The sequence below is a fragment of the Lepidochelys olivacea genome (assembly GCF_965140295.1).
Source record: "Lepidochelys olivacea isolate rLepOli2 genome assembly, chromosome: 27".
NCBI classification, from domain to species: Eukaryota; Metazoa; Chordata; order Testudines; family Cheloniidae; genus Lepidochelys; species Lepidochelys olivacea.
Genome location: NC_140437.1, coordinates 13,052,796 through 13,066,897, shown reverse-complemented (window position 1 = coordinate 13,066,897; position 14,102 = coordinate 13,052,796). Strand labels below are relative to the sequence as shown.

Below are 14,102 nucleotides of genomic sequence, written 5' to 3'. Positions count from 1 at the left end.
AGGGAAACATACATAAGGACAGTAAGTAACAAGCCTAAAGCCAGTGTTTTGACTCAAGTGATTATTGTTCCCTAACAAGACTCCAGTCAGCCCACCTGAACTGGGATCACAGAGCTGGATACAAATAGAACATCAGCTTTTCTCTATGCATTTTCCCCCCCCAATTTTATTCTGGAAGAAATCTAGAGATGTCAGTAGTATTTTTGCATTGGGGCAGCTCTAAAGATTTAGGGCTAGATCGTCAGCAAGCATCAGCCAGGGAAGTCAACGGAGCTACACTGATTTACACCAGCTGGAGAGCCAGCCTTTAGGTTTCCACCACTCCCTGCACCTTATAAAAGCCAAAGATCAATAATTTTGCAAGATTACAACATTTGAAGCAATTAAATAAGTGGAAGAGGAATTTAAAACCAACTACCACAGAGCTCTTCAAAAAAGCATTTTGCATTCAGATAGAAGAGCATGTCTGCGCTCAGATGACAAATGAGTCAAGGGAGATTTATTGTGAAATGCAGATGGGATCTTCACTGTTTCAGCCCTTTTCATAATTGTTTTTTAAAATGCTCTGTATACAAAGTGCCTCATGGTTATTCTTCTAAGAACCCATCCCAGACATTTTATGCACTTTACTGGAAGGAAACCAGATCTCTGGGTATCAGCGAATGGATTTTGAATTCAGCAGTTTTGTACGAAGGGTTGGGTCTTCAGAGTAAGCCAAGTCCAACACAGGTACAATGAAGTACAAAGCCCCCCTATTTCATATAGAGGGTATGTACAAGAGACAAGGTCTTAGACGTCACTGGAAGTTGAGCCCATGAGCAGGCTATGAAAAGGCACAGGACAAGTATACCTGGAATCCTAATCGTGTGTAGTGGCATCACCTCTACTCCTTGAATAGGATAGCTTAATGGCAGGTTTGGTTTGGCTATTAGTAGATCTTGAGTCATTGAGGGGTATCTGGAACAAATGCGAATAGAACAGGGTCAGCGTCGGGAGGATAAGGGATTATGAAAATTGTGTTAACAGTAAAACAGTTTGAATGAGTACTTCTTTCTACCAACATTCCCTATCTGTTGGATGCTTGCGGCTGGAATTTGAAAAGAAATCATCTCCCACTGGGGCACCAAACAAAGCAACCAGATTTTCAGGATACGTGGAGTGTATAAATTGGGTGCTGCGTAGGTCATGGTTTAGATGATGTAATGGTGCTCACTCAGGGTCTGGTTGGGGAGCATGGCCTAGTGGTCATGAGTGCAACCCCCGACTGCAAAGGGGATTGTGGGGAGGGGTCCTCCCACTCCACCAGGCTCCGACTTGGGTACTTTGGGCTACCAATGGTCTGGCAACCAAGGCTGCTTAAGGCTGTCCTCCCTGGGCCTCTTCCTTGGAATAACGGGGGCAGGAGGGATGCGAGGCTTTCCTGTGTTGGGGAAGTCCAAACCAAAATAAGTAAGAGGGGGCTACTATGTCCAGGGTCCACAGGGATACTTCCCTCTCTGGTTTTCTCTGGGATGGGTCCTACCTTCCCTCAGGGAGGGCCCCTTTGCGCAGCTGCATCAGATCTTTAGGCTTCCCTCTGCTCTGTGCTATTGGAGCTATGGGCTGCAGGTCTGCTTAGCTGGAGCTCTCTGCCTCTCAAAGGAGCTAATTCCCTATGTCTTTTAATTCCTCCAGCAGATGGAGGATTTGCTGCAGGTGTGGTGGGGCAGGGCTGGCTAAACCCCAAATAATCCCTTATCCCCTTGGTGCCCAGTGTGGGATTTGTATACCCCATCACTGATGGTAACAGCTGAAAGGATCATTTCTGCTTTCCTCCATAGCTGATTCTTCTACCTCAGTACAACTCAGCCCCAAGGCTTCAGTTCATGAGACTTTCCCACATGAATTTAGTGCCAGGAAAGATGCAGGCTGGACAGGTCGAGAGACAGGAGAATCCCTTTACCTTTTCTGATAGTGCTCCAACTCCCTCTGTCGCCTCTCTTTAATGGAGGCAAGGTCTTTCTTTTCAATATAATCTTCCATCTGGTAGACATGCACACGGTCAGCTTTGGCGCACTCACACTGATTCTTTGGAGCTAGCCTGAAGAGAGGGAAAAAAAAGAAAACCCAGAAGGCTCAGCTTGTGCAAGGACACTGGGAGAATCTGCTGTTTTGTGACCTTTCAAAAATAATATGCATATGGCCAAGCTTGGTGGGTTAGGCCAGTATCTATAAGGGGCATGTGTATATATATTAGTGATATGGGCCTAACCCACCAACCATGGACATGAAACCCTTGTTTCAAATGCACACTGGCAAAGTTCTGATCTCAGCTGGACACTACCGTCCCAGCACTGAGGGATGTTCAGCTCTGGATGGGAACATCATGACTGAGCCAGAGCTAAAACGCGAATAGGATCCCATCCTGCCCTGGCAGGTGAATGTAGCTTCCTTTGTAAGAAAGTTGGGTTACACTGTAGGACATTTGGGCCAGATTCTCAGCTGGTGTAAATGCACAGAGCCACTGACACTAGCTTTTTTTACATAGAGAGCCCAGGAAAGCTGCAGCTCAACGTAAGGGCCATAAAACAAAACAACCCCCCACCCACTCCATCATTCTTAAAACCAGAGCCAACATTTGGGATAGAGAACCAGTGGCCATGCACCACCACTCCTTCCCAGTTTGGAAAGGAGAACCCTATGAAATACTGAACTGGGAGTCAGGAGATCCAGGTTCTATTCCTAGATCTGCCACTGGCTCTCTGTGAACTCAGAAAAGTCACCTAATCTCTCTCGCTGGATGCCTCCTTCCCATGGGGAAGGGAGCAATGCTGCAAGATTCCACTCCCTGCCAGAGGAGAGAGTTTCTGGTAATAACAGACTGGGGCCATCTTTCCAGTAGCTAGGAGAGGTGACCACTGCCCTCCTATCCAGCATGCAGAAGGGATAGGGACAGAACATAAAGAGGAGGGAAGCTCCAAACCCACTTAAGATCCAGAACAGAGAGTAAAGAGTCCCCTCTTTCATCCCAGAAGCTGGGTCAGGTCAAATGCAACCCTCTATATCTCTAACCACAACCAGCTCAAACAACAAAACAAGCAACCACATGGGCATGTGCCTCAGGGATCATTGGAAAATCTGGACATAATCTGTAATACGCTTGATGGAGATTGTGACACACCTGGCTTCACTGTCTCCCTGCAAGAACGGGTGTCGAGCAACAATAAATCCCAGCAAGCCATTAGCAATAAAGCTCCCATAAGTCGCTCAGCTGCCTCTTTTCCACTGTTAGAGGTGACTAGAGACAATAGGGGAGCTACACATACTTGGGTTTGCATGGAGGGGCTTGTGTCTGAGCTTCCTCTTTCTGGGAACAGATCAATTATTTGCAGGTCCCTTGGCTGGCAGACTTGATAGTGCCTTAGGCAGCTCTCCGAGTCCAGTGAGAAGTTGCAAGACCAACTTTGTTTGTTAGGGGTGAGCAAGTTGACCCTCAGCAATAAATACCTTACCTGCGGCTGACTCCACAGCCTACTTCTTCTTTCCCCCACCCCTCCTAGATATTGTAACCTGCCTGCCTCCCATTGAACTCCATTGCTCCCCAAGAAACATCCTGCTATACCACATTCCCTCCTAGCCCAACCCCATGCAAGCACTGTGCACAACGCCCCAGTTAATCACTCTTGTGGGTGTGGAACCTCTTTGTATACAGGAGTTTAAAGAAACAAGGTGGGTGAGGTAATATCTTTCACCAGAAGAATCTCTTTCACCAACAGCAGTTGGTCCAGTGAAAGATATTACACCTCATCCACCCTGTCTCTCTAATATCCTGAGACCAACACCCTTATACCGCAAACTAGAAAGGTATTTGACAACAACGATGTAGTGGCAAGTTTGAAAGTGCAGGTACTTTACACCTACCCATCAGCATAAAGGAAAGCCAAGCCACCCCACTGAGGTCCAGTAGCAGAATTCTGGTGGGAAGCCATCGAGAGATTAAAAAATAAGGGCCAGAGTCTTAAGAAAAATAAAGCGTCAGTTAGGGGGGGAAGTGCCATGATATTTTTATAACATCCTCAGGCAAAAAAAAAAAAAAAAAACTCTCTTCCCCTTACTGGTGTAGTGTGCTGTTTCCTTCCACCCCAGAAGTGGCTGCATTTCACTACTGCTACATTCATAAGATCTAATGTGCTTTTCAAGCTCTATGAAACGATAGGCTTATGCAACACTCATCCCTACTTCTTCTGCTTATCTAAGTCTCCTCCTTGTCTCTTGCTGTTCATGACTCTGTCTCCAATTCCTGCTCCGCCTTTACGGGCCGCAGTCAGTGCTTTGCAGCGCAATTGCTGAGAGAGTAAGAAGGCAGGAGTCGAACTGGGCTGCTACATGGTTATTCAGCAAATTGGTACGTTTATTGGATGGGGCCATCCTGCGCTCCAGAGTCAGAGCTTTCGTTTTAAAAGAAAAAAAAAAGTGTCACCATTACAAAGATAAACTGCTAATGGTGGAGGAGCATAAAGTCATGTGGCATGGTCTCCTGTATCTGCAGGCAGCCTGACATAATAGTTCTGGGAGAAAATAGAAGCCTAATAATTGCAAGTTTAGTGTCAGCATCAATAACTCTGTGTCAAGGTTCCTTCCCCATTCTGAACTCTAGGTTACAGATGTGGGGACCTGCATGGAAACACCCTAAGCTTATTTTTACCAGCTTAGGTTAAAACTTCCCCAAGGTACAAACTATTTTACCTTTTGCCCTTGGACTTTATTGCTGCCACCACCAATCGTCTAACAGATATATAACCGGAAAAGAGCCTGCTTGGAAACATCTTTCCCCCCAAAATCCTCCCCAAACCCTACACCCCCTTTCCTGGGGAAGGCTTGATAAAAATCCTCACCAATTTGCATAGGTGAACACAGACCCAAACCCTTGGATCTTAAGAACAATGAAAAAACAATCAGGTTCTTAAAAGAAGAATTTTAATTGAAGAAAAAAAGTAAAAGAATCACCTCTGTAAAATCAAGATGGTAAATACCTTACAGGGTAATCAGATTCAAAACATAGAGAATCCCTCTAGGCAAAACCTTAAGTTACAAAAAGACACAAAACCAGGAATATACATTCCATTCAGCACAGCTTATTTTCTCAGCCATTTAAAGGAATCAGAATCTAATGCATATCTAGCTAGATTACTTACTAAATTCTAAGACTCCATTCCTGATCTGTCCCTGGCAAAAGCATCACACAAAAGAGAGAGAGGCTTTGTTTCTCCCTCCCCGCAGCTTTTGAAAGTATCTTGTCTCCTCATTGGTTATTTTGGTCAGGTGCCCAGCAAGGTTATCCTAGCTTCTTAACCCTTTACAGGTAAAAGGGTTTTTCCTCTGGCCAGGAGGGATTTTAGAGGTGTTTACCCTTCCCTTTATATTTATGACACTCTGTCACTGCAAAGTAGAGCAGGCAAGACAGGAAAACAAGTTGCATATGATCTGCTGCAAGCAGGCTTTTATCTTTGTTTTGGCATCTCACCTTAGGGGAGCTTGGCTGATGGGCAGAGCTCGGCTTGTGGGCGGAGCTTGTGAGTACACTAGTAGGCCCATCCCACCCCTATTAGACTCCAGGCAGGAGAGAAATTGGAGCTGCTGTCTATTGCACACTTCTACCCAATAAAGGACACGTGAGGTTTGTTCCGTGTCGCTCTACTGAGGCCAGATTTTTCAACAGACCTCGGCACCCATTTAGGTCCCTGAGGAAGTGGTCAGACTTTCCAGAGCGCTCAGCGCAGAGTTCGGCACGTTGTGCGCTGATCTTTTTGGAAAATCTGGACCTTAGCATGTAAGGTGCTGGAGGGTGAGATCTTCCAAAAGCAGGTAGAGGCCAAGCAGCAGTTGGGCGGCTTCTCCAACCCACCCTGCCTCAGCCCTGACTAGAAGCGTCAATAGGAATGACAGGGAGATTGAGAAGACTCTATGGCTCACTCAATCCTTATGCCAACTAATGCCAGTTGTAGCAGGGAGGTTGTCTTCAATAGACATATAAAAGAGTTCCTGAGAACTGGACTCAGACGTACTGTCTCATCTCACCCAGGCCACTGAAGAAAATTCACGTGGAAAGTATTTTCACTTGCTACAAGCCCAGCATGGATTCAGTCCAGAGACCTCAAGGTGAAAGACTCCACATTTCCTATCACCAATCCCCCAAGCCCTCCCACTTTTTACTGGCCATAAGGGCGAGCAATTGAGGGGGTGGGGGTGGAGGGAGCGGAGAGGAGTGAGTGGGGATGGAGTTTTGGGAGCGGAGGGTAAGAGGCAGCATGGGCGGGGGGAGGGCATGGTTCGGGAGCTAGTGCCCCCCCAAACTATTAGGAAGCTTCCGCTGCTCCTTCCCCAAGCCAGATGCTTGTTTTGGTGGTTATTATATACAGCATTATTGAAGCCATGTTGATCCTAGGATATTAGAAAGAGAAGGCAGGTGAGGTGATATCTTTTATTGAATCAACTTCTGTTGGCAAGAGAGAGAAGCTTTTGTGCTTACATAAAGCAGGCCTGAAGAGGAGCTTTGTGTAAGTGTCAACACTCGTCTCTCTCACCAATGGAAGTTGGTCCAATAAAAGATATTCCCTCACCCCCCCTTTGTGCCTTTGTTTTCCGTCCCACACTTAGTTTACCTTGACTCTTTAAATCATATGCTCTTCACTCAAGCTTTCGTGAGCATATCCGATGAAGTGAGCTGTAGCTCACGAAAGCTTACGCTCAAATAAATTGGTTAGTCTCTAAGGTGCCACAAGTCCTCCTTTTCTTTTTTCAATAAAAGATATTACCTCACCCCCCTCTGTCTTTCTGGTTATTATCAGGACCCCTAAGTGGGTCACGACCCTGTTTTAATGGGGTTGTCAGGGCTGGCCTTAGACTTGCTGGAGCCCGGGACCGAAGCCGAAGCGCGAGCCCCACCGCCCGGGGCAGAAGCCCGAGGGCTTCAGCCAGGGCTGTCCTTCAGATTTATGGAGCCCTTTGCAGTATTATTAAACTGGTGCCCCTATGCTCCACTGAAGGCGGTTCCCAGCCGGCACCACTGACCCCAGCGTGTAGAAGGGGCACAGCCACCACCCCCACCCGCGGACCCCCAGAGCTCCCCCCCATTGCTGACACACACCGAGCTTCATACACAGCAGACGCTGCGGCAGTGGCTCAAGGCCACATGGGGGCTGCATCTTGCCAGAGCCCACGGCCCTCCAGCAGCTCCTCACCACTCCTGGCTCACCATGAGCATTTGGACAGGAAGTACCAAGCAGTAATAACAATAATACAAGTGTGTGCGTGTGAGTGTGAGAGAGAGAGAGCCAGTGTGCGTGTGTGTGTGTGTGTGACACTGTGTGTTGGGGGGCTGTGTGACTGTCGGACTGTGTGTGTTGGGGAGAGTGAGACTCTGTGTATGACAATCTGTATTGGGGGACTGTGACTCGTGAGAGGCAGAGTGTGTGTGTGTGTGTGTTAGGGAAGTGTGAGAGACCGTGAGCGAACGGTCACCTTAAGTCCCCCTCACCCCGCCGCTTGGCCCGGCTCCCCTCGCTGACTCATGTGGAAGTTTGGCTCCTCCTGTCCTGGCCCCGGCGCGGCCCGGCCCCCATCGGAGACCAAGCGATGCAGGCAGGCAGGGACTCTGCTCCAGGCAGTGGTGGGCCGGGCCACCATGCTGCCAGTGACCGTCCATGCCACTCTGGGCTCCCAGGGGCTGGGGCGGCAGAGCCGGCTGAGGAGCGAGTGAGGGTGGGGCGGGGTTGGGGGCAGGGAGAAGCCCGTCAGCCCAGTGTGGGGGAGGGGCTGGAGAAGAGAGGATTCCAGCAGCGGCCCGTGCGGGGAATGGTGCCCCACATGTCTGGGTGCCCTACACAGCCGCATATGCTGCATGTGACTAAGGACAGCCCTGGCTTCAGCCCTCGGTGGTGGGGCTTAGGTTACACACACACACACCACCCGGGACAGGGCGACTTGGGTGGGCTCCGACTTCAGTCCCCTCTCCTGGAGTCGTGTCGTAATTTTTATTGTCAGAAGGGGGTCGCAGTGCAATGACGTTTGAGAACCCCTGTACTAGACCACACTGCCCCTGACTAATAGATTTCTGGGAGGAAGCTGTAGCTGTTTTCCAATTGCCTGTGAAATAAAAGGCCAGCACTTCAGGCTCATTTTCAGGAATAAGAAAAGGAGGACTTGTGGCACCTTAGAGACTAACCAATTTATTTGAGCATAAGCTTTCGAGAGCTAAAGTTCACTGCATCCGACGAAGTGAGCTGTAGCTCATGAAAGCTTATGCTCATATAAATTGGTTAGTCTCTAAGGTGCCACAAGTACTCCTTTTCTTTTTGCGAATACAGACTAACACGGCTGCTACTCTGAAACCTGTCAAAATTTTCAGGAATGAAGTCAGAGTTTAAGGCCAGACAGGATCATGAGATCATCTTGCCTGGCCTATGTATCACAAGGCACTAAACACCACTCGGTCACCCCCACCCCAACAGCCAGCATTAGACCAAAAGTACTACAGCCCTCAGGAAGCTAACCCAGTGTATGCCACAGGCAGAAAACAGGAAAGATCGAAGTGCATGGGAGGGACCAATTTGTGCCCTGTTATCTTCTATTATTCATTTGTCTTGGGGCCATTAGGTGTTGTGTGAAAACAAAGATGCAGCTGAGCCAGGTGGCAGAGAGAGAGCAGTTGCTATTTTGTCAAACAACAACAGGGAAGAGGAAAGAAAGTTAATTTGAATCCCATTTCTACCTAGCTATTATTGCATCAATCATGATGGGTCTACTTAAAATCGTTGAGAAAACCCACATTTTTTGCAGGTGCGTCATGGCATAAATAGCAAATTTCATGGATGTTGAAATTTATGCCATTTATGCCCAGCAAAAAATGTGGGATTTCTCTGCAGTGTTTCTCAAACTGGGGGCCCCAACCCAAACCTGAAATTAACTTTCTGCAATATGGGCATTAACAGCTGGAGCAAATCTAACAATTCAAACAAACATTAGCCAACCTTTTCCTTTGCAGTATTTGCACAAATCTAGCTACGAAGAACAATTGAAGCAGTTAATATCAGCAAGGGAACTTACCAAATTCCATTGTAGGTAAACAAGGACTTGTATTTTTCTGGAGACAGAAGTTTCATGTCAGACCGAGCCTCTGAAATCTCTCCCTTGATCTGATTTTCAGCTGGCCTCTGCCAGTGCATGGAGGCCAAAAACAAAACCAATGTACACGAGACCAGGATAAGGAAGTATTTCATACTGCATTAAACAGACGAAAGGAAGATTTCAGTAAGCAATGAGGCAGCATTTAGAAGCTGTTAGCTCTGTGGCTGCATTTCCAAACTCTAACGCATTTCACCTTCGGTTTTTCTCCCTTCCACCCACACCCAGCAGATCTGAATCTCTTATTCATGTTCAGAAGAGTTTTCTACCAAACAAAATAAAAAAGCCTCCTTCCTTGATTATACTTAGGAAAGACTGACTACCCATGCTGGGAAGCTGTTATACCAATTATAGGACAGTTGTTCAGACAGAAACTTATGAGCTTGAGACAAAAACTGTTGTATTTTATTGTGTTTTTTCTCTGAACTTTTTGAGGGTGTTATTAAACCAGACAGTCCTGTGTCCTTTAGAGCATGACTAGTTAAGAATTTACCTGTTGACTAGTTGCAATTATTGGCTAAGAATAGATATTAAGACAGATCTTATTAGTTCTCCTAGTGCATCCCTGCTGCTACTTTCATTCCCCCACCTACCAAATGCCTCTCCTAGAATCCACACCGAGGGTTCTGCTGACCCATTTGGACTGTGACACAGGGGAAAGGTGCGCTGGACTCAGAGCAAGAACACCCTGAATTATAGGCCACTTCCTCCAGACACCACAGTTAGTATTTCTGCCATTCACAACCTTTATTATTCCCCAAAGACTACATTAAGATGGCGCAAAGGCTGAGAGTACATGTCAGTAATTCCCGGTTAAATACATTACAGAGATGCTGTAAATATATAAAAAAAATCCCCAAAAAACAAAACTCTCTTCCCCCAAACATTATAAACCCAGGAAATTCAGAGTAAATACATTTGGATTTCTCTTAAATACGTAGTCTTAAAAATGAACTTCCTAGGTTTATAGCACTTGGTATTTTGCATAAATAACAACATCCCTGTAATGTATTTAATACAGAATTCCTGATATGTACTCAGTCTTAATATTGTTTTGTTCGGGAATTATCTTGTTTTCAAGTTAAAAATGTAATGCATGCACACTAAACACAGAACTCAACAGGCCATACTTCATATCTTCATATAACTTAGCAGGCCATACTTCATATCTTCACTCTATTCGAAATATCAACTTGCAGATTTTAAAAAGATTTAGCTTTTATGGCTGCTTCCCACCCACCCGCATCCACACACACTTTAGATTGCCACAAAGCAACCAGAATGCACATCCCTCCCCACTGCCCGTTTTTGTGAGTAGATCTGGTGTAACAGGTAGCTTTGGGAAATAAAAGAGATAACTATACACATACTTCATTATTTTCAGCATCCCCCCCAGCTGAAGTTTCTGTCAGCAGAGGCTGGTCGGTGCATAAGATCTTCTTCAGGGAAACTCACAAAAAATTGCCTTCTTTCAAAATGGCCGGGCTACATTGCTTCATTGAAGATGGTGGCTGCAACTTCCTAACACCACCAGCCTTTCATCCAGTCAAACACTCTCCTCTGGGCTATGCCAGCCCTGTCCTCACCTTGTGGGTTAACAAGGTGTGTACCCTAATCTTCGAGACCCTTTGAAGCATTTCCCTGTGATAATATTCCTTTTTTACCTTGCAGAACGCAGGTTCTGCAAGGTTATCATCATAGTTACCAGCCTTAGAGTTGCTCATCTGATGCTCCTGGAAGTTGGTTTGCAGAATCAGACCCCAAAGTTCTCACTTTCTAGAGTCTATTTTTATAGGAATTTCTTCCTATGCCAGTCTATGGGAATTGCTTCATCATGCTGTTGCTGAATCAATCAGCAGATGGCACATTCCTGACGGCTCCGTGCTGCTAGATGTTATCTTGTTCTCTGGTTCTCCCATTCTTGAGGCTGTTGGGTGGATTCCAGTCTGCCCTCTGCGGGGGGTCCTCTGGTTATTTCCACTTGACGCCTTCTTCAGCTGATGGACACTGGATTCTTAGGCTGGCACCTCCCTGATCATTCAGTTATTATCCACACCAAGCATCCATCCACATACATCCTCTATCTCCGTTTTAATCACAATTGTTAATACAACAAAAGGGCGGGGAGTCTCTGGGTGCCGTTTCTGTTGTTACAGAGTATTGCTTTGAGTCTCTCTGTGTGAATTGCTTTAAGAACAGACTCTGTCTTAGAATGTACTAACGCAATTAGCAGCTTGCAAGTTTCACACATAGAGGGAGAGAAACAGTACCAAAAACCAAGAGACCTCTTAATTAGTAATACCCTGGAATTTAAACTATGGGGAATCAAACTCATTTGTGATTTTAATACAGAATTTCTTTAATATGATCCAACAAGCTGTCTGTAGATACTCTTTATGGATAAATATTCTGTAAGGTAAAATATAAGACATGTGTTTGGTGTAGTGAGTTTGTCAGAGTTTGCACTGCAACCCCAAAGTGGGTGTTTGCCTATGGCCCTGGTGTGTTAATCTGGCCCTTCACACTTTTGTCTTACTAGGGTAGGCATTCAGAATCCACGTGCAATAGTATTTTGCATGTGTACTCAAGGAACCAGTTAGAATGCACTCAGTGTACTCAAATCTTTCCTGGCAGGTAGCAATGCAAATATCATCTGCACAAATGAATCTTCACACATCAGGGAGTTCTGGTTGGTCATTTGTGGATACAATAAGAAACAAAGGTGAGAGCACTGAATGTGGGGGCAGGCCATTCTATTGAGTACACCATAAACTTTTCTTACCACCCACCTTGACAAAGAAACATTGATTCTCAAAACAGAGAGAGGACCTGGACCATCCTGCTATTTCTCAAAATTCTTGCAAGTTTCAGTAGACGTACTACAGTGTCAAAAAAATCAATATACAGCCTCTGTAATTTTATAGGTTTCAAAACCATCTTCAATGTATTGAGTTAGGTTTACAGCTTGGCAACAGCAAGGACATCCTGGAGAGAAACGCCCTTCGACTATTAGCACTGTCCTACCCATTATCCTCTGCTCACACACCTTGCAGGTTGAACAAAGGAAGGATAGTGGGCAATAACTCTTTGCAGAGTTAGGGTCTTCATATTCTTTGAGTAGTGCTACCTGGATTATCTGCATAGTCTCTAGAAGGAACTGGAAAAGTCAAGCAGCCATGTCTGTTCTCTCATCCCAAAACAGAGAAATAGTGTGTTAGATATAGCAGCTACCGTTCCACATTTCAGGGTTTTCATGGCTATGTCAGCTCCTCAGTGTTGAGCTGTTCTTTGTGGACTTTGGTCACTCTTCAGAGACAGCAAATTCCTGCTTAATGGCTTTTGTTCTGCACTTTGCTTTGTGGGTTGGTTTACCATTTAGGTTGAGTTGGGGTGTGAATTGGCTGGGAGAGTCTACGGCAGTGCACTTTGGTTGCTCTCCATCAGGGCTCAGCTTACAAATGGTGCTTTTGTACTCTTACGACACAGTTCTGTTGTTTGAATCAGTTTCCTCCAACGGCCATGCCACTCCTTTCCAATTTCTCACACAAGAATTCCCCCAAACGCCTTGGTTTCGTCACTGTTCAAATAATAGAAATATACATAGACCACTAGTAGAGATATACATAGACAACTATGTTTTAACTACAAACATGGATACAGACTAACACGGCTACGCTTCTGATATAATAGAATATCAGGGTTGGAAGGGACCCCAGAAGGTCATCTAGTCCAACCCCCTGCTCGAAGCAGGACCAATTCCCAGTTAAATCATCCCAGCCAGGGCTTTGTCAAGCCTGACCTTAAAAACCTCTAAGGAAGGAGATTCTACCACCTCCCTAGGTAACGCATTCCAGTGTTTCACCACCCTCTTAGTGAAAAAGTTTTTCCTAATATCCAATCTAAACCTCCCCCACTGCAACTTGAGACCATTACTCCTCGTTCTGTCATCTGCTACCATTGAGAACAGTCTAGAGCCATCCTCTTTGGAACCCCCTTTCAGGTAGTTGAAAGCAGCTATCAAATCCCCCCTCATTCTTCTCTTCTGCAGGCTAAACAATCCCAGCTCCCTCAGCCTCTCCTCATAAGTCATGTGTTCTAGACCCCTAATCATTTTTGTTGCCCTTCGCTGGACTCTCTCCAATTTATCCACATCCTTCTTGTAGTGTGGGGCCCAAAACTGGACACACTACTCCAGATGAGGCCTCACCAATGTCGAATAGAGGGGAACGATCACGTCCCTCGATCTGCTCGCTATGCCCCTACTTATACATCCCAAAATGCCATTGGCCTTCTTGGCAACAAGGGCACACTGCTGACTCATATCCAGCTTCTCGTCCACTGTCACCCCTAGGTCCTTTTCCGCAGAACTGCTGCCTAGCCATTCGGTCCCTAGTCTGTAGCGGTGCATGGGATTCTTCCGTCCTAAGTGCAGGACTCTGCACTTATCCTTATTGAACCTCATCAGATTTCTTTTGGCCCAATCCTCCAATTTGTCTAGGTCCTTCTGTATCCTATCCCTCCCCTCCAGCGTATCTACCACTCCTCCCAGTTTAGTATCATCTGCAAATTTGCTGAGAGTGCAATCCACACCATCCTCCAGATCATTTATGAAGATATTGAACAAAACCGGCCCCAGGACCGACCCTTGGGGCACTCCACTTGATACCGGCTGCCAACTAGACATGGAGCCATTGATCACTACCCGTTGAGCCCGACAATCTAGCCAGCTTTCTACCCACCTTATAGTGCATATGTTTAAACTGCATTATACATTGGTCCCGCAACGTTTTTCCCCCCTCCTCTCTCCAGTGCAGACTTCCCTAAAAGGAGTGTACTAAGTCACGTCCATACTGAGCTGTGGTATTTATTGCACAGGAGTGCCTGCCAACTCTGCCTACAGATGTGTATTTAATAACTTGCTATCTGCCTATCATGAAAAT

General features: G+C 46.1%; 1 protein-coding gene across 2 annotated transcripts in view; it reads right to left on the bottom strand.

Annotated features, from left to right (window-relative positions):
• LOC311513708 (beta-1,4 N-acetylgalactosaminyltransferase 2-like) overlaps window positions 1-14,102 on the bottom strand; it is a gene marked incomplete at its 5' end in the record, with an annotated part of 31,479 nt that overhangs the window by 12,458 nt on the left and 4,919 nt on the right. Inside the window, 3 exons of one of the 2 annotated variants that reach the window (XM_084615716.1) lie at window positions 851-957; window positions 1,943-2,080; window positions 9,085-9,258. In XM_084615716.1, the coding sequence (XP_084471842.1) occupies window positions 851-957; window positions 1,943-2,080; window positions 9,085-9,258 (419 nt within the window). Of the gene's footprint in view, window positions 1-850; window positions 958-1,942; window positions 2,081-3,900; window positions 3,977-9,084; window positions 9,259-14,102 lie in introns of those variants that run through there. The other variant, XM_084615717.1, reaches the window with a different exon arrangement.